The following is a 27,403-nucleotide window of genomic DNA, read 5'->3' as shown; positions in this document are numbered from 1 at the left end:
GAGGCAGGAGGGCAGCTTCTATTACTAGCCTTGATGATCTCTCTACCTTCCCTTCTTTGTCAACAAAACAACTCAAGCAGTGATTGTTTTTCCTTTGAAAGAAAATAAAATAAGACAGCATGAAAGTGTTCTCAGATTTGCTCTCTGCTTCTGAAATCTTTCTAAGCTGAGGTCTTCTGCGTGATATGGAAAGCTCATTTTGAACCTGACTGCTGAGGACATCTTGGAGAGATGCTAAGGTTTTTTTTTTTTTCTTTTTTAAAGAGGAAGAGGGCAGGATTTTCTGTCCCTGGCAGAATGAGCCTCAGAACCCTTTGTTTCTGTGTAACAACAGGGTGATTCTTCACACTCTCTTTATTGAACTACAAATATCTTTCCAGATGAACACTCTCCTAATCTAATTAGCTGTAAACAGGCCTCCCGGGTGCCACGCTGCTTTAGCTAGGGGACGGCATGGGCAGGAGGGGAGAGGGGCTAGTGCAGGAAAGATATCCGTGACTGTGAGTCTTTCCGACAGGCACAGTTGGGATGGGTGATGTATCTGCAGGAGACTTTTCTGTCTTATAGGGAGACAAAAGCAAAGACATATTGACTTGTCTCCTAAAGGGCAGAATGGCTTACTATGAACAATGAAAGTTTGTTTTTCTATAGCACTTAACTGCTCTTCCCAGAATATGACTTACTAGTTGGCGCAGCAAAGGAATGGCATCGAGCATGCTGGGGGTTCCTGAAGGGTCTTGGATGATTAATATGCATCCCCACTGTTAGACCCTGAGAAAGGCCACGTAGCCAAATGTTCGCTTTGGAAGAGGTGATCCCACTATGGTTCCTGGTGGAACACCAGATCATGAGGGATTACAGGGTGGGGTTCGGGGTCAGTGGGTACTTTTAAGTTTCACAGTCAGTGGTACAGAATCCAAATTCAGAACCTCTGTCTGTGCAGAAGGTTGCAGAAAGGTTGCACAGCGTCATTTTTAAAGACGACTTTCCATTGTTCACCCTCTTCATGTCATCTGGGGAAGGATTCCTAAAAGAAGTTGAGGAGGGGATGATCTGGCCTTTGGTGAATAGCAGCCAGTGGCGTGGGGGAAGGGTGGGCTCCCTGGGTGAGGCAGGTCCTAGGCTAATAAGAACCTGAGTAAATGAGGCTCCACTGGGTTGAGGCTATGCGGACCACCAAACCAGGCCTCTAGTTCCATGGGACCTACAAGGTTGAATAATCAGCACCGGCCTCTGACAGCTGTTTCCTGCCAGTCATCCAGCCTTGAGCCAACATATAGGATTTCTGTTGTACTTCAACCTCCTCGGACATCCCTGCTTTTTGGTGTCCAGTGTTGGCTGGAATGGATTCCAGACTTATTCTGAAAGGGTTTGAGTCACCTGTACTGGGTTAACACCAGTGGCTTCTGGGCTCCAAGTCCACTCCTCTATTCTGTGCTCTGTGCTATGGGCTGGACTCTGCAAACTACACTTCCCAGACCCCTCTGCATCTCCCTGCCAATGAGAGGTGCATGTGGGAGATGGACAAAAAGGGCAGGAGAAGGAGAGGAGGAACTATTCTCTGGCATTCAGCTGAGGTCAGCATTCTTCAGCAGCCTGTAGCCTCCAGCCCCCTTTGCTGTTTCCGTCTCCTCTCTGCATTCCTCAGTGGTTCAGAGGCAGCTGGTCCACGTGGCTTCAGCAGCGAAAGTACAGGCTATGCAGTGGTCCAAGCACCAGCTGCACCCCTCCCTCTGGCTTCTGGTAATACCTCTTCCTCCTGTTGTTCTTTAGCTCTGGAATCAGCAGTTGCTTCTTGCAATGATTAATCTCTGATAATTTTAGCATCCCCCCCTTTTGTTCTATGGGGCTTCCCTTGTGGCTCAGCTGGTAAAGAATCTGCCTGGAAGGCGGGAGATCTGGGTTTAATCCCTGGGTTGGGAAGATCCCCTGGAGAAGGGAAAGGCTATCCACTCTAGTATTCTGGCCTGGAGAATTCCATGGACTATATAGTCCATGGGGTCACAAAGAGTTGGTCACGACCGAGTGACTTTCACTCACTTATTTTTGTTCTAAAGTCGGTATAATCAGTTCCCTGTATTAAATCCATCAGTGTAGCCAGTATCCTATATTAAATCCCCTCTGTTGGAATGCTTTCATTTTCTTGACTGATCTCTGATAAATGTTGATTCTGACCCTGACAAGAAACCCAGTTTAAAAGGGTTCCACTGGTTGAATTAGCAAAAGGTTGGAGGCTTTCTCCCTTCATGGTGACATCACTAAAAGATGGGCAGAGTGAGGACTGAGGACAGTCAGATGGGCAGAGATGCTCTCCCGGGGAACTTCACACTCTCTAACATCCTCCAGAAATATTTAGGTTGAGAGATGAGCCCACACCATGCTGATGGCTTCCCCATTTTGCCCTACAATGGTCTGTCTTAGAATTTTGAAAACTACACTGTAATACTCTACAATCACATCTTTCTTTTGTAAATCCTCAAAGTTGGACATTGGAGGCAGTGGGAAAATGACAGTGGTTCTCAAAGTATAGTCTGAGGACCCATGGGGAATCATTGAAACCCTCAGAAAGTGTTCATGCATTATTATTATCACAATAGTAAGACTTGATTTGCCTTTTTCATTTTAATTCACTCATAAGGGTGCAATGAGATTTCAAGAGGCTACATACATGGATACAGAAACAGATTGTAGGCAGAAGCAGATATGGGAATTTCAGTTCAGTTCAGTTCAGTTGCTCAGCCATGTCCGACTCTTTGCTACCCCATGGACTGCAGCATGCTGAGCTTCCCTGTCCATCACCAACTCCCGGAGCTTGCTCAAACTCATGTCCATTGAGTCGGTGATGCCATCCAATCATCTCATCCTCTGTCATCCCCTTCTTCTCTTGCCTTCAATGTTTACCAGCATCAGGGTCTTTTCTAATGAGTCAGTTCTTCCCAACAGGTGGCCAAATTATTGGAGTTTCAGCTTCAGCATCAGTCTTTCCAATGAATATTCAGGACTGATTTCCTTTAGGACTGACTGGTTTGATCTCCTTTTTGTTCAAGGGACTCTCAGGAGTCTTCTCCAACACCACAGCTCAAAAGCATCAATTCTTTGGCACTCAGCTTTCTTTATAGTCCAGCTCTCACATCCATACATGACTACTGAAAAAACCATAGCTTTGACTTGATAGACCTTTGTTGGCAAAGTAATGTCTCTGCTTTTTAATATGCTGTCTAGGTTTGTCATAGCTTTTCTTCCAAGGAGCAAGCGTCTTTTATTTAGCTGTCTTTTATTCAGATATCAAGGAGATTCACAAAAGTAGAAAAGAGTGTATTATTCTAATTCAACTTTTATTTTGGAAAATAAAGTTATTTATTATAAAAATATGTTATTTATGTTAATATGTTTCTTATTTCTATTTTCTAGTGAATTAATAAATCCTGGTGTGTGTGGAGTTGGTACATTTTCTTCACTTTCACTAGTCACTTAAGTTTCATGCTCCAGCCCCTGGTCATCTGGAGTTTAGTCCCCACATGGATGTCAAATCCAGGGAAATCATTTCCAAGATTTTCAATGGCCTAGGCTGGTTCTCCCTTCTGGGGGGTCCATGTCCTTGTCCCAGGACACGTACTCTTCCTGTCCTGATGCTTCAGTCACCACCATTACATTACTCACAAGAGTGTCAGACTCCAGCTCTTTTGACCCCAGTCTCGGGAGACACCTGGCCAAGTCACTTAGTGGCCTCCCGCAGTGAGGGGCAGCATCGCACTCTTCCCCCATGGGGACAGCTGAGCCCCGATGCTATACTGACACTAGCCATTCCCAGCCTCAAGCTACAGGTTGCAGAAATAGTTTTCCCTCCCTTCTTCTGTGGGTGCTGCTGCAGTCCTTCTAATATTTGACTGTGGAAGGTGGGAATAGTTGACCCACATTATCTCGGGGTCTCAGTTGAAAGTTAGGTAGAAATAACTAGTCCAATTTTTAACATCTGTCACAAAATCATCCTCAATTTCTAATGAAATACCTCTCATTATTTATATATTATACATAAGGAAATTAAAGTTCAGAGAAAATATTAATAATTAAAGGTAAGTGACTAAGCCAGGATTTGAACTCTGGTATGTCCAAAATTGAGGGGGGCATGACAAACCATTCCAATAATCTTGCCTTTAGAATTCCATGGATGGGTAAGCCTGATGGGCTATAGCCTATGGTGTTGCACTTTATGCATATTGTCAAGTTGCTTTCAGAGAAGTTCTAGCAACTTAAGCTCTCATTAGTGGTGAATGAACATGTCCCTTTCACCATAGTCTTGCTAAAAGTAGGCCTTTATCACTCTTTAACCTTTGCCTATTTATCAGACAATAGATGATATCTCATTGCTGTTTTAACTTGTTTTTCTTTGATTACTACTGAAGATGAAACTATTTTTACATTTATTGGTCATTTGTTCTTGATCATTAAAAAATTAAATTGTTTTTTCCTTATTGATATGCAGGAACTCTTTATTATTAGAGGACTGAAATCTTGTCATATGTTATAAATATTGCTCTAGTTTTTCACTTATCATTTAATTTTATGAATTTTTTGACATTGCACACATTTGAAGATTTTATGTAATTAAACCTAGTAAAAATTTTTTTGGCCTTCCTTTTGTAATATCATGCTCAGAGAAATTGGAATACTTCCTAAAATATTTTTTTCAAGAAGGTATAAATCTGTTATGTTTTCTGAATCTTTGGATGACTGGGAATATGTTTCTGTGACTCTTATGTAGGAGCAATATCTTGGCAGGTGGAACATTTTTGATACACCATCCTCAAAATGCTGTAGAAGCTAGTCCACTCTTTTCCAAAATTTACTGTTGAGAGAGAAGTCTGATACCAAAAAGATTTTTGTCTCCTAGTATGTCCCCAGTTATTTGTAAGAGCAGAATGACTGCAAGATTATTCTTTATATTTGGGATAAAAATGAAAGGCCAGACATGATGAGGAGAGTCTGTTTTACACTTTCTGGAGTTCAGTGGGTTTTATATTAAAGTCAAGGATTTCTACAACTAAAGAAAATTATCTTTTTTTTTTTTAATTTGGTCACCACTTCTTTGTCTGATGTATTCTCTTCTTCTGGGTTTCCTAGTCGATCTCCAGGACCTATCCTATATGCCTCTTATATGAGTTTCAGAATTTCCCCAGTGGGCTGACTGGTTTTCTCACCCTGTTTGTTTCTCATTGTGCAACTTGCTCATCAGTATGGCCATCGCATTTTTACATCAGGCAATTATTGTTTCACCTAAAAGTAGTCTTCCCTGGTCTCAGACTGTTCCTTTTTCACGAGTGCTGTCTCCTCAAATTATTACTGAGAATCTGATTTAATATTTTAAAAACTTCACTTTCCTGTCGCAAGCTTTTTTTGAAAGAGCTCTCCTCTTTGGAGATCATGAACATTTTTTCTATATTCAAATGTTTCTCTGTTTTCTCATCCTTATGAGGGGGTGCTGTGTTTGCCCAGTTTAGAAAACTGGAAAAGGCCCAGTTAGAGAGTGTTCAGGTTCATGTCTGATTTCTTCACGGTGCAAAAAAGGATCAAGGAAGAATCGATCATTTCTGTAGTTTAATTTCTCTGAATCAGCAGTCCCATTTTCTAGCAGGTTGAAGAAGGAACCACATCCCACGGTGGTCATGTGACAAGCGCTTCCCCACTGTCCCCACATTCCTTCCCACCTGTCAGGAGCACCATCCTCCTTCTCTAATGGACAAGATGGTCTTGTTGTGAGAGTGTTGTTCTTATCGCATTGATTGAACTGGACTGAACTGAAATGGCAGCGGATGTGCCTTTTATGGCAGATTGTGCTGAGAAGGGAAATTCGCACCTGTTTGGAACTGGCATTACATTTATAGAGAGCAAGGGGGAAACAAATACAAAGGCCAGCACGTCGGGGATGATTACTGCCAAAATTACTTACCAAAGACATCTGCGAAGCTGTGATCCAGTCAGGAGGGATGTGGAAATAAGCCCCAGCTGAGTCTCCCAGCAAAATGACTCCCCTGGGCTGTGAACCTAGGGGGCACAATTTATTTGCATTATTTACGCACTCAAGTAGTTTGGAGCCTCCAGGTTAGGTGGTTAGGTGAGCACATACCCTGGTGTGTATTCCGTGCATGGAGCATCATAACAGTGATACATTGCCACTTTTTGAGTGTTGGAGGGTGAGGGGCATAGCATTTAGGAGCTGAATGAGATTTCTAGGCCACTGAAACTGCCAACTAAACTATAGAGATGCAGGTGTGTTTCCTAGCTCCGCATAAAACAAACTGCTGTGCAACCTCTTGAGTGAATGATGGATGAATAAAAACATCAAAACTTTATCTGAACTCAGAAATATGCCCAGATTTTGGTCCTGAAAATTGCTTTCTTGGAAAGCATACCCATTTCTATTATAATTCACTTTAGGAATTCGTGATCTCATGGAGCAATTTTGATTTTTCAAACATGTTATGGATTTTTAAAGTCCTGAATCTATAAAGGCAAAAGCGCCAAATGGACAATTATGGCTGATTGATGGAGAAATGGAGAAATAAAGTCACTGTGCAGCCTTGTACATTTGAGGTTACAAATCACTTAATCTGATTCTGAGGAATTCACCCATGGGTGATGCATGTACTCTTCCAAAATTCTTAAAGTCCTGAAAGAATCAAGTGATGCCTCCCAGAGTCAGACAGGAGAGACTCCTTTCCCCACCTACAACCCCCCCTGAATCAAGCCAAGGATGGTCCAGCCTTACTCCAGTGGCTCCCTATCTCAGGACTCTGGGACAGCTAGCATTTGGCTATGCAACTGCAGACTGAAAAGACCCAGGACATCGAGGAGGGGATGGGATTTAGGGAATCCAAGAGACTTCCCATAGTGACCCCAGAGCCTCACACCATGGTTTCACTTAGATGCTTATTTATTCATTTGTTTGTTAATTCATTCTTTTATTCATCCAACAGCATTTCTAAATGGTATGACTTGTGTATTGGGTCCTTACATTTTCTACCTCTGTCCTACTCCTCTGACAGCTTAGAGACAGTTAGACTTTAAGTTGATTGAGGACAAGGACTATATCATGTCTGCCCATGAAAACTCAGAGCCAATATAGTCCTTGGTGCATAATAGGAATAGGTATTCATGAAATATCCTGTCGAGTGAATGAAATATTTTTAAATGTTAGGAAAAAGCACTGCCTAAACAAAACTAGTGATGCTACCATAGGGTCTTGTTTGAGGCTCTTTGGGCATCAGCAGTACCATGCTTTCAGCACTATGTGGTTGGTATTAGTAAGTTTCTCCTAAGAGTACTGGTAGGCTTCCCAAGTGGCACAGCGGTAAAGAAACCACCTGCCAATGCAGGAGACGTGGGAAGTGCGGGTTCAATCCCTGGGTCGCGAAGATCTCCTGGAGGAGGAAATGGAAACCCTCTCCAGTATTATCGCCTGGGAAATCCCATGGACAGAGAAGCCTGGCAGGCTACAGTCCATGGGGTCTCAAAAGAGTTGGACGTGACTTAGCAACTAAACAAAGAGTGCAAAGAGTCCTGGCGGCCCAGGTGTCTGTGGCATGTGGGCATTTGGAATACAGAGCTTTTGTTCAAGTGTTTTTGGGAACTCTCAGCTGTTATAGTTTGGTGGCCTCCCTCAAGTTACCCAGATACAAGCCTTTAACCCATTTGACACAAGCCCAGATGTCTGACCTTATGGTGTATTGAGAAGGACACAGAGAAGATAGAAGATTATCACCTCTACTTATTTTTCTTATTTGGAGAAGTGCTAGATTTAAGTTTCCATGGTATCTATTTTACAGCTTTTAAGACGAAACTATATTTTATGTTTGTGTATAGTTGATTAATTAATAATGTGTCAACTTCAGTTGTACAACAAAGTGATTCAGTTATACATATACAGGGACTTCCCTGGTGGCTCATACGGTAAAGCATCTGCCTACAATGCGGGAGACTCAGGTTCAATCCCTGATTTGGGAAGATCTCCTGGAGACGAAGTGGCAGCCCACTCCAGTACTCTTGCCTGGAAAATCCCATGGATGGAGGAGCCTGGTAGGCTACAGTCCATGGGGTCACAAAGAGTCGGACACGACTGAATGACTTCACTTTCACTTTCACTACACATATACATGTATCTATTGTTTTTCAAATTCGTTTCCCAATTAGGTTGTTACATAATATTCAGCAGAGTTCCCTGTGCTATACGGTAGGTCCTTGTTGGTTATCCATTTTAAAAGTAGTAGTGTGTACATGTCCATCCAAAACTCCCTAACTATCCCTCTAATAACTTTCCAGTCACCCAATAAAGGAATCAGTTAAACTCAGTTTTTCTTTGTCTAGATTCTGCCTCATTTCTATAATCTTTTTCATATATTTTTCTAAGTTATCATGAAACCAAATGTAAACTGGTCAACATTATGCTGTAGCATCAGGCACTTCCTCATTTGTCTGTTTGATTCAGTTTGACTCAGACTAGAAAAGAATATTCTATTAGGATAAATACACTGATTTTTACCATTCATACCTTCACAGAATTTCTTCTCGTATGGGATTCCATCTTTTGGATCAACACCCTTTAAGAGAGAAATGACGAGATTAGCAGTTTGCTTTTAAATTTATGAGACACAAGTACAAAATCCTCCCCAGATGGCTTTTAAAGCACAAAGACAAATCAGTAGATAAAATCCTTTAAAGTCTCTTGAGCCCTTAATCCAACGTAGCAACATTCTATGTAAGTGAGTTAGGCTTTAAGGACCTGGGGGTAGGAATAAGGAGAAATCCAGAAACTGGACCATCTTGCTCAGAAGGATGCAGGGCAGAGCTTTGAGTGCTGGAAGTGTCACTGGGAGGGAGCACTGAGGGTCCATTCAGTGCCTGGGACACAGGGGTAGAGTGGGCTCAGCGGTCTCTGAACTGGAGCTCTAAGTATCCTGACTTCTCCAGTGCCTAAGGATCGATGCTTCTAGAGCAGTGATTCTCAACGGGGCTGATTTTAAGGCAGCCCCCTACTCACCCCTGCCCTGCAACCGTCCCCAAGGGACTTTGGCAATGTCCGGAGACATCTCTGGTTGTTCCAGTGTGAGGAGGGGGAGCTACGGGCATTTAGTGGGGAGAGGCCAGAGATGCCGCTGATCATCCTACATTTTGCAAGGCAGCCCAAACAGTAAGACGTCATCCCAAATGTTGATACAATGACGCTGAGAAACCCACAAGTGAGGTCAAGCTTGTGAGTTGGACAGGGTTCCCATAGCTGAGGGCACTTCCTAACACTGAACACTAAGTCTGTGCATTAGTAGAGTAACTGGTCCTTGGAAGGTTCAAGCAGAGTCTGGATAACCCTAAGGAAAAGTTAATACACATATATAGTTATGGTTTTTGTTTTGTTTTGCTTGTCAAACTGGTCTGGAGAGCACTGGCATTCCACTAGATAGTTATGGTATTAACAGTATTCTAGGAAGAGCCTGATGGTCAGAGATGTATTGGAAACAGTGTGTTCACTCTCTTGGTCTTGGGGGCTCACATTAAAGATGATGAGGAATTCAGAAGTAAAGAAAACTGTTTAGGTTTATTTGACCCAGTACTTTCTAAACTTGGCTATAGCACCCCTCCCGTATCTTTTAACTTCCCACTCGATAGAGGAGTTCCTGGACACAGTTAGGAAAATGTTGGACTTGGCGGTTGCAAAATCCTCTCTGAGTTCATGATTTTGTGATTCTGGGAGTCATCTTTCCTATGTGGAAAGGGATAGGTGTGAAGGTCATGTGTCTTTTTCCTATTAACTGATGATGAACTCTGAGTGTTGCCTCTCTGGGCTCCTGGTAGATTTCCACTGGTGTAGCACAATCTCTTATTGGCCTTCCATATGTAGGTGGGGTCACATGTCAGAGGTAGGGATGGGGTCATGGAACCAAGATAGGAGCTTCACATACTAATAACTTCCATGTCATTCAACAGGACAGCTAAGCTTGAGTCTATAAGAACAAGAGCTGCCTTAGGGGTCCTGACACCTCCATACCTTAAGACTAGGGGTGATGTCTTCCCCTCCTCATGAGAAGGCAATCTGACTAATGATAGGGTGGGTGCGCTGGGCTATACTAGGATACAATCTGTCTTGCTCTCCATATCCCAGAAACAACAGACCATCAGTGTCCTGGAGAGAAGAAACTATTTACAGACACTTTCTCCTCTTCATCCAAGCAGACAAATTAGGCAGCCATTCAGAGGCAATTTATCTTGAAGCTGGGGAATCTTAAACTTCAAGGCCCCTTGTTTGTACCATCCCTGCCTGTGTGAGTGCTGGGAGCAGCTGGGAGCGGTAGAGTGTTTTAGGTGGAGAGGAGTCTGGCTGCAGCCAGAACAATGTTTCCACTTAAGCACTCCTGGTAAATTGGAAAAGAGATCTCAAAAGAAAAGGACCTGAATTTCCAAGACTCCGGGAATTTGTTAAGATTTCTTTTATCATTCTAGTTAATCATACTTTTATACTTGCTTTTGTATTTGGTATACTTTTTCCTTCATGAGGACCCCTCAAATCCTATAAGCTCAAGACCTCACAAAATTTGATTTGCTGCTGTTGCTGTCTTCAGGTACGTGTTTGGCTTTTCTCCTTCCCTTTTCTCTACTGGAAGCTACTAATCTATTATTCATAAGGAACCAGGGTAGCAGCATAGATGTTTCGGGATGTAGGGAGTGGGGAAACTACAGGTAATTTCCTCTCTGCCTGGCTAGCCTTATGAAACAGGGAAAAATACGGCTGCAATGAAATGGTGGCAGCATGTGATTTGCTCCACCAGCTGTTCGGGTTGCTGTAAAAACTTTGCTAACACCACGATCCATTTAACTTCACACTGTTTCAGACAGAATCAAGGGGTTAGGTGTGAGTGACCTCAAACAAGACTTACAGTGGCTGTGACTGAGAGCCTCAGCTCTCATTACATCATTGACACTTTTCACGTGTGATTGGATTCTATGGCCCTCTTTCAAACAGCAGAAAAAGAGTTGCCTTAGCCTACCATCTTATCTTCTTTCTTAGGTCTGACTAAGCAAACAGGCAATGGGCTTGTAAGGAGGGCAGAAAGCCAGAGAATAGGGTTAAGTCTGAATTTAGTTGCTTACCCAAATGCCATTACAGTTTGAATCTTGATATGAGTCCCAGTTGTCTGGCCTACAGAGAGGACAGCCACATTAGTCTTCAGCATATATTTATCACTCTGAATGTCAGCTTCACAAATGAAGGAATGAATGAATGAGTGCTACACCAAGTGTCACTGATAGCCAACAGGTTCTTCAAGGAAAAATGCCACACACCATTGTGTGTTGTGGCCCACAGAAGCCTCACTTGGCCTCTTTGTCATTGTCTTGGCTTTGGGTGTTTGCTGGGAGCTGGGGACCAAATGCAGCCTTTTCATAACTGACTACATTCATGGGCGGTATTGTTGGGTAATGGTGCTGATGAGCGTAATGAACACATCTGCAGTCTATTTTCTTCAGACAGGCGACACCATTAGAGTTACGCCTCTAAAGTCCCAAACATCTGGTTAATGCTTCAGCACTGTAGTCACAGCTAAGATGAAGGCTGGCATATCCAGTTTCAGTTCTGAGATGTGATTGGCTGAACATCAGCCTGGGACTAAAATGAAACCCGCACTCCACTCCCTGCAGTCCTTGCCTTACTCTTGGTGGAAAAGGCTACTCTTTCTGGGCCCAGGGCTGCCCGTAGAGCTCGAGCAGGAGAACGGATAAACGTCCACAATAACCTGTCTACTCACTTGTTTCTTCCACTAGACTGTAAACTCGTATTTCTATTTGTTTACCATGCAGCATGATGCAAAGTGGTTGGCCATGCTCGATGAGCATTTGGGGGGGCAATAAAATGAACAATTACTGTTTTTTTTAATTGAGTTTTACTTTAGCGAGGACACGGACGTCCCTTCTCTCTGTAAGCACGAATCCTGTAGGCTGGAGGAGATAACTATACCTCCTGCCTCCTTTTCAGAAGGTAATTTTCAAAGTCAGTGATGAGCAGAGACCGTTACCTTCTGCCTGGGTACGCCATCCTGTTGCTGTCGTTGCAATCTCTCCCTCGCCAGTGAAAGCCTCGCAGTGCCTGAAAGGGAAGAGCACACACAGGGTCAGTTCTGCTTTGATGTTGTCCACGGTGAAGCCCAGTCAGAGCTGTCAGAGAGGTATTGACATCTGCAGTTTCAAATTCAAATATAGTCTGGGAACACCAGAGATCACTAAGAAAATTAAGATGAATATGCTAAGACCTCCCGAGTGAGGTGAAACAGAAATATGGTACCAGGGCCAGTCACAGGTGTAGCATGTGTGTGAGTGTGTGTGTGTGTGCCAATATGTGAAAGTATGGGGATGCATCTGTGTGAATTTGCAAATACGTGAGCACGTGTACATTCACATGGGTGGTTATGTGAATGCACGTTTCACACACATGTGTCTGTGTGTACATGTGTGTTCATTTGTATGTGTCTATGTGTACTTCCACACACAGAAGGGCCATCCAACTCCCTGAACTTTTTCTATTAATCATCAATTTTCTCAGGCCCCAAAGCAATTGGTTTATGGTGTCCAACAATTAATAATTTTACTGAATAATTAAAAACTCTCTAGCCAAACTGGTTACTTGCATGGATTTATTATATTTTTGACATGTCTGATTCAAAAGGATCAAGAGCCATGATGATGTTAAACAATGCTTTTATTTCTCAAATTGCCAGGTAGAGTATCTGAGAGCCCATCAACTTTGGAAAGTTTGTGACATCTGTTACTTGCTTGTTGAATTTCACAGAGAATATTATGATATCCTAACTGTTCTAAATCAAACATGTGCACACAAACACATATACACTTTAAAAAAGTAAGTTAAAGTATATTTAAGAATTTTGAAAATAATTTATGACATGTTATCAAGATAACTGTTATCCCCATGGAAAATTCCAGCTGGGAACGGCTTCAGGAAATGAAAACAGTCTAGGACTAAGATCCACTTTGATGGTCCATGTGGAGATACCATAAAGGTATATAAACATTATAAAAATGGTGTATTATCAAATTAATAATACATTCAAATGGCATTCAATCTTGTCTTATTAAAGGAAAGAAATTTATAGGAAGCAATTTAATATTTACTGAATGGCTGGTTACTCTTAACAATACTCACTGGGAAATCACTATATTTGTCTGAATCTGCATCTTCTAATGGCACAGAATTTTGTATAGCTCTAGAAGAAAGAAAATGAAACACCTGTGAGCTAAGAAAAAAGAAAGTGTGTTTGTGAAAATAAACACAGACATGTTTAGATATTACTGTGTTGAGTTTACTTAACAAAACCCCATTCTAAAAATAAAATTAAGGGCCTAAATAAAAATGTTAAAAGTAAAGATAAAATTGAGTACCAGTACCCAACTTTGCTTATTTCTGCTCTCTACTCAACAGAACGATTTTCTCTCTGACACTTTACTTGGCCTATATGGGTAAGTAAAATATAATGAACTCAAGTTTTAGAGGGCATGCAATATGGCCTGTTGAGGTCCTCAGGAAAGGAGACTACATTTTTGGTCCAGTCAATGAACTTAGTACTAGAGATTTTACACATTTTACACATTCTGGGACAGAAGTCTTTTCTTAAGATTCTCCTCTTTTAAATCACTTCATCTGAGAACCATTAGGCATTTAGTTGTCACTCCCCTTCAAGTGCCGGGTGTAATTGATGTGATTGATGATCAAGCAATTAATGCCAAAAACTACGGATACCTCCTTTGAGCGAGGATTTCCCCTAAGTTTTCACTACCAGACTTTCCCCAGCTTCCAAATGGTAAACACTGTTTTCCCTTTAGGAGAATCACTTACAGAGTAGCAGGCAAGTGCCATCATATGGCAGAGTGAGGTTACTCTTGGAGCTTAGAATGTAGAGAGAGTAACACGCTCCCTTATAGGTTTTAGTAAATGGTCTTCTGAATCAAGAGCTTCTCAGCAGTTCTGAGAGTCTCAAGGCTAGCGAATTCAGCCAGAGCCAGCATGGAGCCTAACTGGTGGTGGGGAGCCTGTCTTAAGAGCTCTGGGATGGTGGAGCCACCGGAAGTCCACTTTATAGACCTCTTGGGAGATGACATCCCCTGTAAGGATAGGTAGGGTTCTCCCATGTATGTATTTGACCTCTTGGATAGCTGTTTTAGGCTCCTAGTTGAGAAAAGGAGGAAAGACACAGAGCAAGAGAAAGAATAAGAGGAAGAGGAGGAGGGAGAGGGATGGGGTAGGGAGGAGAAAGAGGATGAACAAACCCAAACAGCCGTATTATCAGTCTGAGAAAAAGCGCTGGGTGAAAGGTCTCTCTCAGTGATGCCAAAACTATCTCCTCCTACCTTTGCCACTTTGGGGGTGAGAGTTTGTCCTTGAAGGAAGGAACAAATGAATTTCTAGAATTAGAATGTTTGGTCATTAAATTAACCTTTACTTGTTTATTTTAAAGGCTTGAAGTAACTAAACAAAACCATACATTCTAGACATGCATGGGTAGATTGGCCATCCTAAATCTCATAAGTTGCAATTTACATAAACTCCACAATCCCTTATTCATAGCCCACATATCCAAACAGTCCTGAAAACCAAGAGTTGTTTCTTATTTTCAATGTTGCAGCTAATTTATTTGGTGGCAAAATTTGACCTAAACCAATCTAAGGCAATTAGATCTTAACCTATACCCTACTTAATATGATTATCCATATATTTCACTGCTGAAATATAAATGTGTTTAATCAGGAGGTGCTAAGAGTGTAAGTGAGTGTGGTGATTTACAGCATATACATGATATGTCACTCTCTTAAAATCTGGGAAATTCTGAATTCCAAATTACAATTGGCTCCAAGGTTTTGGATAAAGCATTGTTGACTTTTATTATCATTGCTTCTTCAAAATTGTATATAAATTTGATACATTGTGTATCCTTACAGGTACTTGGTTGTATGCCAAAATATTCATTCATTCATTCCATAGCTATTTTTGAAGTTCCTACCATGTGCCAGACATCATATTATTTTGATTTATATTAAGGATGAGTATTAGATACATTTCCTATGCTAGAAGAGCACAGTGATGGATGGGGAAAACAATGCATTAATAGATAGCTACAGTGCTATGGAGAAAAATTCTCTAAGAGGGTTGTCCACACAGAGGGAAGACATTTCCCTCTCTACAGGGAAGGAAGCAATCTTAAGGTGAAAGTAAAAGGATTAGAAAGCATTTTCAAAGCAAGTAATTAGGTGACAGGCATTCTAGTAGGAAGGAAAAGTATGGGAAGCCCTTTAACATAGCTCTAGGTTCTGAAATTAGACTCCTTGGATTTGAATCCCAGGTCTGCTGTACATAACCTTAAGGCAAATTACTTCATCATTTTTACATCTGTTGGCTCATTTGTAAATGGGGTCAATGTCAGTACCTGCTTCCTTGGACTGTTGCAAAGACTAAATGAGTTGTTACATGTGAAGCAAGGAAGACCTGTGCCAAGCATGTGATAAGTATTCACAAAATATTAGCTTTTGTCTTTATTATGCACAGTGCTAACAGCTATACCAAAGGTGGCTTCTAGGACTGGGCAAACAGGCCTAAGTTGTCTGCTCTTACGACATTTTAGTTTCTGGATATATCCCCAATTCAACCCATGGATTTTCTTCAGATTTTCAGGTTCCCAGCCACACAATGTCCAATCCAGTTATGCATGTCCATTATTTTTAGATATTTTTACTGTAAACTTCTTTGCTGTAAGTACCTTCACAGCAAGCATTTTTGTTACAAACATTCTCACTGTGTAACTAATTGGCCATAAGACAATTTTGCCATAAAAGGTAAAATGACTGGTTGATAGTTTGATATGTATCATACAAAAATCATGACAAATGATGATGATTTGCCCCAAGAGCCAGTTTCTTATTTCTAAACACACTACAGTAGAGGAGAAAGAGGATGAGAGCCATAAAATTGCAGATTTGAACTCACATTTCCTATAAAACTCTGGAATGTTTATCAACAGACACATGACAAGATGCCAGGATCACACAACAGTATAGAGGCTTTCATAACACAATACACATGTGTGTGTGCTCAGAGGTGTCTGACTCTTGCAATCCCATGGACTGTAGCCCACCAGGCTCCTTTCTAGGCAAAAACACAGGAATGGGATGCAATACAAAGCTTGGGTATAAATATGCATCCTAGTATTTGGAAATTGATACCTCCTCTAACAAAGGAAGAAATTTTAGCAAAAAGAAAAAATGTGATGCCGAATGAGGAGGTGAATCAATGTGTAAAATACTAAGAATGAAAGACCTGGAAGACAAGTGTTCAGGTACAAGTCACAAAATAAGGTCAGTCATCTGCACGGTAGTGCCATTAAGTCTACGCACCCTTTAAATGGACTTCCCTGGTGGCTCAGACGGTAAAGCATCTGCCTAAAATGTGGGAGACCTGGGTTCAATCCCTGGGTTGGGAAGATCTCCTGGAGAAGGAAATGGCAACCCACTCCAGTATTCTTGCCTGGAAAATCCCATGGACGGAAGAAACTGGTAGGCTACAGTCCATGCGGTCCCAAAGAGTCGGACATGACTGACTTTCACTTTTCACCCTTTAAATATATTCAGGTATTTTGTATTTAGTAATAAAGTCTCTTTAATTTTGCAATTAGTCTCACAGCTAATTAGTTATATGGTGAAACTAATATTTGTGGCAGCAAAGATGTTTAAAACAGGAAACTTACAGTGAGAATACCTAGAACTCCAGTTATCACCTTGGCTGGTACAGCCAATCACCTGCTTGCTGCTCCTGCCCTCTGCCTGGGGTCTGGGCTGACAAGCTTGACCCAGTGAGCAATTGTGACTGCAGCTGAATGTTATTCGTTACATAATATTGAGCTATTCAAGCTCAAAATGCCTAAAACTATGTCATGAAACTGGGGCATTACAACAAAAGAAAACTAGGGAAAATGAGTATCCATGAGTATCTGCCTCACATTTGAGTCCCAGGCAGCAGTGCAGGGTCAGAGTGGCTGTTGCTTCTGCACGTGGATGTGTTACATGCATCTCTGTAAGATGCAATGAAAGCAGAGAAAACCATGGAAAGATACATACGGACATGTTTACACGGCTCACTGTGTGGCGGGGATAGGGACTGAGGTGAGCGGCAAGAGCAGGGCATAAGCAAGAAGGAACAAATGAAAAAAGCCAAGAATGATGAATTTAAAATGCAATTAACATAGGATATGATAGCCTGTGTGAATTTATGTGAAATAATACATAGGTGGGCTTACGCATTTGGAAATTCAATAAAAAGAATGCATTATTGATATTAAGAGGGGACCCTCCTGACTCACCATTGCTGCAATAAAAAAAAAAATTAGGCAGTGTATAGGCACTGTGAATTCTGATCAGAACAAAACAATAACAAAATCCTTGGTTGCCCCATGGCAGTAGCCTGGTATCCTACACATTTGTGTCTCTAATAAATTAGTGTTTTTTCTTTGTTTATTCACTTGTTTCTTCATTGAGTCCCTACTGAGGTCAAGCACTGTGGTAGGAACCAGGGCTAAAAAGCTTACCAAGAAATGGTGTCCTCACTCTTCCAAAGCTGTTGGTAGGTATGGGAGACTGACAGGGAAGCAGCCAGGGAAGAACAGGGTGCAGGAGCAGGCGCCAGGGAGCACGGGGTACCAAGGAGGCTAGCTACGTGGCTGGGAGCTGGAAAACTTCTTACCGTGGGTGGAGATGCCACCATTGCATTTTGAAGGCATTAGAACAAACGGGGGCGCAGGGAGAGGCAAGGAGCAGGAGAGGCATTCTTACTGGAGGGGATTTTATGGAAGGGTTAATGCAGTCGAAGACATGTAGGCTTGTCTCTACTACCTACCGACTGTGTTAGTGGATCAGGCATTAAATGAACTAGAGCCAACTTGTTCATCTAAAAGTGGGGCTCAGAGTCAAGGCACAGACAATGTAATGGTTCTGGGTCCAAATGTCATATCTATCCATGACTAGTTCTGTGACTTTGGGAAAATAACTTTACATCTTTAAAAGGGGGGACAAAAATGGGGTCTGCAAGCAGGGCAGCCTTTATAAGAGTTCCTGGTAAAGAGACAGTACTGGGTTATTCTTCCTTGTCATTATTATCACTGAGCCACAGATTATTTGATGAATAAATGAGGTTGCATTTAAATGTGCTTTATAAACCAAACAGCACTGAATAAACTGTGACCCGGTATGAATTATACCAGAAGCACAATGACTTTTAGAAGAAGAAAAACGTATTGCTTCTGCTTTTTCATAAAAAGAGTTTCCCTTTAAAATTGGGCCAGGAAAATCTCTGGCCACAGATGCTCTTGAATTCAGTGTTTCAAAGGTGGTTCAATTGCAGAGATGTTGTTTTGGTCCTGCAGGCCCATGTTTGACACAGAAAATATAATGATGATTTCAGCAAGGAGGAGACAGGAGTCTCAATTCAACAAGAGCTAGGCATGATGAAATGATCAGGGGCCTGGGGACCTAGGGATCTGGCTGTCTCTCAGCCTCCCAGCACCTTCTTTCCTGTCTCATATTCCCCCTCCACTCCTCATATCCTGATGCTGTCCGCCTCCACCTCTATTCATGAAAAGCAGTGTTGATAACTGTTTCCGGGATCTAGGCCAGCACTTCACACAGCTGGCTTACAGGAACTCATGTGGGCAGATGAACCAGGAAAAGTTCTTAAACTAAGAGGTTCTGAATGTGGGTCAGAAGCACAGCCTTCTCCTCTCCTGAGATACGTTCAAAGCAGATGGGGGCTGTTCAGTGGCTTTAGCGTCCAAGAAGCTCATGAGATGAAGGATGGAGGAACATAGGAAAAGTGCCTCTGTGGTGGGCTCAACTGTGTTCACCAAAGAGAGCTGTTGAGGTTCTAACCCCTGGTCCCTGTGAATGGGAACTTACTTGGAAAGAGGATGTTTGCAGATGTTGTTAAGTTAGGATGAGGTTATTAGTTCAGTTCAGTTCAGTCACTCAGTCTTTGTCACCCCATGGACCTGCAGCATGCCAGGCTTCCCTGTCCATCACCAATTCCCAGAGCTTGCTAAGCTCATGTCCAGCAAGTTGGTGATGCCATCCAACCATCTCATCCTCTGTCATCCCCTTCTCCTCCTACCTTCAATCTTTCCCAGAATCAGGGTCTTTTCCAATGAATTCTTGGAATCAGGTAGCCAAAGTGTTGGAGCTTCAGCTTCAGCATCAGTCCTTCCAGTGAATATTCAGGACTGATTTCCTTTAGGAGGTCATTAGAGTGGTCCCTACATCACCAGATGGCCAACACTAAAATCAGATTGATTATATTTGTTGCAGTCAAAGATGGAGAAGCTCTATACAGTCAGCAAAAACAAGACCGGGGCCTAACTGTGGCTCAGATCATCAACTCCTTATTGCCAAATTCAGACTTAAATTGAAGAAAGTGGGGAAAACCACTAGACCATTCAGGTATGACCTAAATCAAATCCCTTGTGATTATACAGTGGAAGCGAGAAATAGATTTAAGGGACTAGATCTGATAGACAGAGTGCCTGATGAACTATGAATGGAGGTTCGTGACATTGTACAGGAGATAGGGATTAAGACCATCCCCAAGAAAAAGAAATGAAAAAAGCAAAATGGCTGTCTGAGGAGGCCTTACAAATAGCTGTGAAAAGAAAAGACACAAAAAGCAAAGGAGAAAAGGAAAGATATACCCATTTGAGTGCAGAGTTCCAGAGAATAACAAGGAGAGATAAGAAAGCCTTCCTTAGCGATCAATGCAAAGAAATAGAGGAAAACAACAGAATGGAAAAGACTAGAGAGCTCTTGAAGAAAATTAGAGATATCAAGGGGACATTTCATGCAAATATGGGCTCAATAAAGGACAGAAATGGTAAGGACCTAACAGAAGCAGAAGGTATTAAGAAGAGGTGGCAAGAATACACAGAAGAACTGTACAAAAAAGATCTTCATGACCCAGATAATCACAATGGTGTGATCACTCACCTAGAGTCAGACAACCTGGAATGTGAAGTCAAGTGGGCCTTAGGAAGCATCACTATGAACAAATCTAGTGGAGGTGATAGAATTCCAGTTGAGTATTTCAAATCCTAAAAGATGATGCTGTGAAAGAGCTGCACTCAATATGCCAGCAAATTTGGAAAACTCAGCAGTGGCCATAGGACTGGAAAAGGTCAGTTTTCATTCCAATCCCAAAGAAAGGCAATGCCAAAGAATGTCCAAACTGCCACACAATTGCACTCATCTCACACCCTAGTAAAGTAATGTTCAAAATTCTCCAAGCCAGGCTTCAGCAATACGTGAACTTCCAGATGTTCAAGCTGGTTTTAGAAAAGGCAGAGGAACCAGAGATCAAATTGCTAACATCTGCTGGATCATCGCAAAAGCAAGAGAGTTCCAGAAAAACATCTATTTCTGCTTTATTGACTATGCCAAAGCCTTTGACTGTGTGGATCACAATAAACTGTGGAAAATTCTGAAAGAGATGAGAATATCAGACCACCTGACCTGCCTCTTGAGAAACCTGTATGCAGGTCAGGAAGCAACAGTTAGAACTGGACATGGAACAACAGACTGGTTCCAAATAGGAAAAGGAGTATGTCAAGGCTGTATATTGTCACCCTGCTTATTTCACTTCTATGCAGAGTACATCATGAGAAACACAGGGATGGATGAAACACAAGCTGGAATCAAAATTGCCGGGAGAAATATCAACTACCTCAGATATGCAGATGACACCACCCTTATGGCAGAAAGTGAAGAACTAAAGAGTCTCTTGATGAAAGTGAAAGAGGAGAGTGAAAAAGTTGGCTTAAGTCTCAACATTCAGAAAACTAAGATCATGGCATCTGGTTCCATCACTTCATGGCAAATAGATGGAGAAACAGTGGAAACAGTGGCTGACTTTATCTTTTTGGGCTCCAATATCACTGCAGATGGTGATTGCAGCCATAAAATTAAAAGATGCTTACTCCTTTGAAGGAAAGTTATGACCAACCTAGACAGCATATTAAAAAGCAGAAACATTACTTTGTCAACAAAGGTCTGTCTAGTCAAGCCTATGGTTTTTCCAGTGGTCATGTATGGATGTGAGAGTTGGACTATAAAGAAAGCTGAGTGCAGAAGAATGGATGCTTTTGAACTGTGGTGTTAGAGAAGACTCTTGAGAGTCCCTTGGACTGCAAGGAGATCCAACCAGTCCATCCTAAAGGAGGTCAGTCCTGGGTGTTCATTGGAAGGACTGAGGCTGAAATTGAAACTCCAATACTTTGGCCACCTCATGTGAAGAACTGACTCATTTGAAAAGACCCTGATGCTGGGAAAGACTGAGGTCAGGAGGAGAAGGGGATGACAGAGGATGAGATGGTTTGTTGGCATCATCGACTGAATGAACAGGAATTTGGGTAAACTCCGGGAGTTGGTGATGGACAGGGAAGCCTGGCGTGCTTCGGTTCATGGGGCCACAAAGAGTTGGACAAGACTGCGTGACTGCACTGAACTGAACTAATCCAATATGACTGGTTATAAAAGGAAAAGACAGACACACAGGCAAGATGTCCATGCACGAAGAAGAAGGCAGAAATGGAGTGATGCAGCTGCAAAGTCAGGGTTCCCAAGGATGGACAGCCAGTGCCAGAAGCTAAGAGGCAAGGAGGATTCTATCCAGAGTCTCTGAGGGAATATCAGTGGGAATAGAGTCTCAGAGGGACCTTGCCCGCATATTGCTTTCAAACTTTCAACCTCCAGCACTGGGAGAGAATACATTTCTGTTGTTCCAAGCTACCCAGGTTGGGGTATTTTAGTACAGCGGCTCTAAGACATGAACACAACCTCTCAGTTCAGGTATAAGGCCTGACTCTCATCTCTGGAGAGTTCTCCCCTCTATCCCTTCACAATGAGAGCCAGGCTGGACCAGAACACACTCAAGTGATAGGAACTGCCTTCAGAAGAGTGAGAATAAAAACAACAGGGGTCCAGGCAGATGGCATGGTCCCAATGAGTATGTTACAGGGAAGGAATATTATTTTGAGTCATTAAAGCATTATCTGTACATGTAACACCTGTGTCTGGCTCCAGAACTAGAATGGGAGCACCTGGGAGGACATAGTTAACCAGGAGCCTAGGAATCTGCCATGTTCCCCCACTAAGGCTCAGACCAAGAAGTCTGCATCTTTAAAACCTTCCAAATGACTCTTTGGCTTGAGTTGAGACATGGAAAAACTGAGGTTTGGAGACATGAAGGGGCCCAAGTCCTCAACGCTGGCTCAAGACACAGCACTGCAGAGGAGTCCAAAAGGGGATGTTTCCAGAGAACAAGTGTGGCCCAATATACCTGGGGGTGTATGTTGGGTCCTTGTGGCTGGGAGAAGTTACTTTTTAAAAAAAACAAAAAAAACAAAAAAAAAAACTTTTTGGCCACACCATGTGGCAGGTGGAATCATAGTTCCCTGACCAAGGATCATACCCATGCCCCCAGCAGTGGAAGCAGAGTCTTAACTACTGGAAAGAAGTCCCGGAAAAATTACCTCTGTAAGACTCAGTTGCCTTCTGTTCAAAATGGGAATAGTGATGGAATTATGAGAATTCAGTGCAGAAATGCAGTGAAAGTTCAGTATCTGGCCCTGGGAATGGTGGTCGTACACTGCCCGGCAGCAGCCCTGCCCCAGTTACAAGGGAAAGAGCTGGGTGGAAGGGGACCTGTGCTATTTTGCCTCTTAGTCCAATGTGCCTCTCAGGATACTGTTTCGTCTTTCAATATTCTGGACAGTAGTTACTATGACACCCAGCACAATCTTAGAGTGAGCTGGAGCATGGGATTTTAAACTGAGACAGGAGGGCTTGGGAACTCTGGACAGTATCTCTGCATTTGGAACCCTGTTCATAGATATTAGAGCTAGGGTTTTTAGGTAATAGGTTGTGCTCTTGAAAACAAGGGTCCTTTTCCAGCCTCATGAGTGCCTTGCACTAAAGATGCTCAGAGTCCCCACCAGAACGGGTGGCCGACCTCGTCTGGATCTTACGCAGCGAGGAGGGGCTGTCCCGTCCCTGGTGTGAGCATGTACTGGCAGGAAGGCTGTGTTCCAGCCCAGGACTGTAAGTCAGGCTTGGAGGTTCAAAGATGCTGGTATTCAGTCTATTTCCAAAATGATTTGTTCTAAGCTAATTAGTCTTCTAGTTTCTATACAAGTCATGAGCAAGAAACACTTTCACCTTCAGAAAGATGCCTTTTAACTTGAAGATCATTTTCATCATTAAAAACAGAAACCACCAAAGATGCTCTCCCCTGTTAGTGCTCAGGAGGGGGCATTCATATACATACAGTTTAATCTTCTGACAGATCTTGGCCAAAAATGGGAGTGAACAAATATCAAAACCACTTCTGGAGTATTTCTGGAGAGAAAAGCAAAAACAGAAAGAGTTATTCATTTCAAGGAATGGTTCTCCAGTTTCTAAAGGTACTTCCTCTCTTCTTGGCTACACATTTTGGATTTCTGGACTCTTCTTTCTCCAGAATCTGGGCCATATTACTTAACTCCATTTACCCCTTGTTCCTGTCCCCACACTCCAAATGCATTGCACCTCTGTGCTGGCTCCTTCGCTTGAAGGTCTCTCTTCCCCCAGCCAGCTAGTCCCATCTTCTTATCTTTTCCAGCTCTGCCCAAAAGAAGAGGCCCACCTCGGTCCATTCTACTTAGACAATATTCTTCTCCTCACTATCTTCAGTGGCTTTAAAAAAGGACTTGAAAATTAAAACCTGTTTTCAAATAAGATAATTCCATCCTATTAAAAGATAAAGACTAATGGGAGAGATGGCTTAGGAAGAAGGAAAACCCCTTCCCTGGGAGGTGGAGGGGTGGAAGGGGTGCAGATGAAGCCCCCCCAGAGTTTCCTGAACAAAGGGATTTCAGACAGCAGTTTACATAAGACTCTAGCTGGGGGATAAATTAAAAACCCTGGCTTTTTTTTTTTTTTTAATTAAACAGTGTTTTTAGAAGTATTGCAGTTCCTGTGATGCTTTTCGCAGACAAAAGGAAAAACAACAGGGTAGAAAAAGTCAGGAACTGGCATTTATCAACAAAGAGAGAAAGGGAGACAGGTATCTCCTGCTTTTTTAACGTTCACTTCACCCCACCTTGATTTGATGAAAGACATACGTTAGTATCTATTTTCATGAACTGAAAGAAATCCGAAGAGGAGTTTTCACTTTCATAAAAAAAAGAAAAAAAAAAAGTGAAAAGCAAAAATACGGTTCATCATCTGTTCTGCAAGAGCAAGTGTGGAGCCGGTGAGTAACCCCGAGCACTGAGGGGCCCCTCCCAGCTCCTTCCCCAGAAACCACACTGAACACTTCAGTATCAGGCAGCCAGAGCTTTGAACCGTGTCTGTGAGCTTCTTGCTTGATCTCCACTTATTGTGTGCATCTGTTAGCAAGATGAGTCCTAAGGTAGTTGCTGCTTAGCCTGAGGAAAGACTTCATAGGAATGGTCTACTTTTGGATAGCGGGGAAGCATGTGGTAATTCTCACCAAACAGGAGAGTCCTTCAGATGGCTGAGTGGTGCTAACAGTTGTCAGTATTCTGACCCTAGCAAAGGCAGACAAGTAACCTTTTCTGGCTATAAATGAGATATTTAAGGATCTTCATGATGTTGGTACAACTTTCTAGAATGAGGAACAATCCTGACTAGTGCCCTCAACTACATGCAAGAGGTGGAGACAGAAGAGGCTGTCCTTGTCGCCGTGGAGCTTACTGTCTAGTGGAGCATAGGGGTGGATAATCCCAGCTCTTAGCATGTTCTGTGAGGGCTGTCGTGGTCCAGGCATTAATATGGCTTTCTAGGAACTGGAGGAGGAGGCAGGCGAGAAAGGAAGAGACAGATGCTCCACGCTTTTCAACTCAAAGGCAGTTTGCAGACTTGGCTACAAATATAATTCGTGGGCTCCACCACAATCTACTGACTCAGAAAGCCTGGGGGAAGGCCCGGGAATTTGTGTTTTCATAGCTTCAAGTCACTCTGATGCTCACTAAGGTTTGAGAACCACTGCTGTAGACTTTGGCTGAAGAAAGTGTGATCACAAACCAGAAGCACTGGATGTCATCCAGGAACTTTTAGGACTAAGAGTCTCTGGCCACACCATTGCTCTGTCAAATCAGAATCTGTATTTTTAAAAGGTCCCAGGTGGTTGGAGTCCACACCAAAGCAAGAGAAGCAGAGGAGCACCCCGCACAGGGCTGTGGGCATACGAGGGGGGCTGGCATCTTGCAGGACATTTCAACCTGGCTGGAGCATAAGGAGCCAGGAGAATGCGGTTGGCCATGGAAGGAAGGACATATTAGGATGAGCCTGGAAGGCTGCATCATGTGCTGCCCTGAGGGCAGTGGGGAATCCTGGGAGAGATCACACTGTTTTTCAGAAAGACCTCCCTGGAGGAGACAGGAAAGCCTGGAGGAGGCAAGATGGGACAGAAAAACCCGTTGGCAGATAAAGACTCTAAGGCCTGGTCCTGGGCTTTCTAACCTCAGCACTATTGCCATTCAGGGCTGAATAATTCTTTGTTGTGGGCTGTCCTGTGCATTGTAAGCTATTTAGCAGCATATCCAGCATCTAGCCACTATAGTCAGCAGCCTCCAAATGTTTCCAATTGTTGCCAAATGTCCCCAGGAGAGGTGATGGGGGACAGCATTGCCCCTGGTTGGGAATCACTGATGGAAGGCGGGAGGAGGGGGATGGGGGTGAAAACATGGGATGTTTGGAGAGCTGGTAACTGAGTGAGATGAGCAGCGTAGACACACTGCAAAACACACACCAGCATGCAATTATACCATAACATGGGTGGCAATTTGTAGAGACGCTTTCTAAGATCCAGAATCAGGTTGCATTTGAAAGTTTGAGTTACTTGTTTTTATATTTACTTTGTCTGAAGGCCTTGGTCTAATTAACCTAATGGCAATGCAGATTTTAACATGGATGATAACCAATACATCAAACATTTTATAAGGACAGCCTGATAATTACTACACAGGAGATATAGTGGAATAAAATGCACAGCTGTTCACTGTCAAAATTCAGCCTTAAGGCTGCAGCTGTCTTTGACATTCTTTGTGCAGAAACTGGATATAGGACGTAGGCAGAAGGTGATGTAGCTTGTCCAGGGATCCCCAGAACTCCTTCTGTTAAGACAGATGTTTTGATCATCCAGCTTTTTCATCACATGGTATGGGAAGGACTAACCTCTTCTTACAAACTTACAAAGGGAACTTAGATGGACACAGAGCAGCACTGCAGAGATCCTCACTTGCATATTTGACAGCCCCTTCCTTTCAATTCAAACCTTACTAGACAGAGGCAGCATGGGGGCTGTTATTATCTCAGAGATGGATTTAAACAGCACATCTGGCTGCATGTAATCCCATCTAAAACGAAAGTCCCAAATCTGGGCTGTCCTGAGGCATAGGATTCAGGCAGCATTTTCATTTTTGCCATCTATTTAGCCAACTTCTACTTGCATCTGGAGCTTTGCCCACCCCATGATGTTAAATGAATACAGAACAATAAGCAGAGGTTAAATAAATGAGAATGTGGTGAATGGGGTAAATAGAGGCTCAAAGGGGGAGCATAACTTCTCTTCTGCATTGCAGGCAGATTCTTTATCATCTGAGCCACCAGGGAAGCCCCTTTCTGTACATAGCCAACTTAAAATTGAATTTCTGAGAGATATAGTGCTTTTAAACCATTGTCATATATTATTTTACTTGAATTTGCATGAGTGCTAAATTGCTTCAGTCGTGTCTGACTCTTTGTAACCCTATGGACCATAGCCTGCCAGGCTTCTCTGTCCATGGGATTTCCTAGGCAAGAATACTGGAGTGAGTTACCATTTCTTCCTCCGGGGGATCTTCCCAGCCCAAGGATCCAAGCTGTGTCTCTGTCTTGGCAGGTAGCTTCTTTACCACTGAGTCACCTGGGAAGCCCTGGGCAAGTCTGAACAGTAGCAATTTTTAAAGTCTCTCCAGATGATTCTGTTGAGTAGGTAGGTTTACCATCAGGGCCATCAGGTTCAGCTATGCAGATTGTACACTGCACAATTTTAATAGTCACACAGCCTGTGATGGGAATGGTGCTTCCTGAAATTCAGTACTGAGGAGGTCTGGTTGAAAGCCATTGTAATGGTGGAAGGGTTAGAAACTGGGCAGAAGCTAAACCTGAACTTAAATGATGGGTTTCTCACTTACAAGCTATGTGGAATGAGGAAATTGCTTAACCTATCTGACTCTTAGTTTTTTTATCTGTAAAATGGGGTTGATAACAAAAAGATGCTAGCTAC

At 42.7% G+C, this 27,403-nt stretch overlaps 1 protein-coding gene across 6 annotated transcripts in view; it reads right to left on the bottom strand.

The window, feature by feature from the left end:
• The window catches only part of AOAH (acyloxyacyl hydrolase), a 183,721-nt gene that overhangs the window by 95,488 nt on the left and 60,830 nt on the right, over positions 1 to 27,403 (bottom strand). For all 6 annotated transcript variants that reach the window (XM_043873042.1, XM_043873043.1, XM_043873040.1 and 3 more), the window contains exons 7-12: positions 23,399 to 23,469; positions 13,199 to 13,259; positions 12,057 to 12,127; positions 11,137 to 11,185; positions 8,546 to 8,594; positions 5,948 to 6,042 (exon numbers count right to left, since the gene is read on the bottom strand). In XM_043873042.1, the coding sequence (XP_043728977.1) occupies positions 5,948 to 6,042; positions 8,546 to 8,594; positions 11,137 to 11,185; positions 12,057 to 12,127; positions 13,199 to 13,259; positions 23,399 to 23,469 (396 nt within the window). The remainder of the gene's footprint in view (positions 1 to 5,947; positions 6,043 to 8,545; positions 8,595 to 11,136; positions 11,186 to 12,056; positions 12,128 to 13,198; positions 13,260 to 23,398; positions 23,470 to 27,403) is intronic.

This window comes from Cervus elaphus, chromosome 18 (genome assembly GCF_910594005.1).
Source record: "Cervus elaphus chromosome 18, mCerEla1.1, whole genome shotgun sequence".
Taxonomy (NCBI): Eukaryota; Metazoa; Chordata; class Mammalia; order Artiodactyla; family Cervidae; genus Cervus; species Cervus elaphus.
Note: the sequence above shows the minus strand (reverse complement) of the source record. Positions and strands in the feature narration are given on the sequence as shown.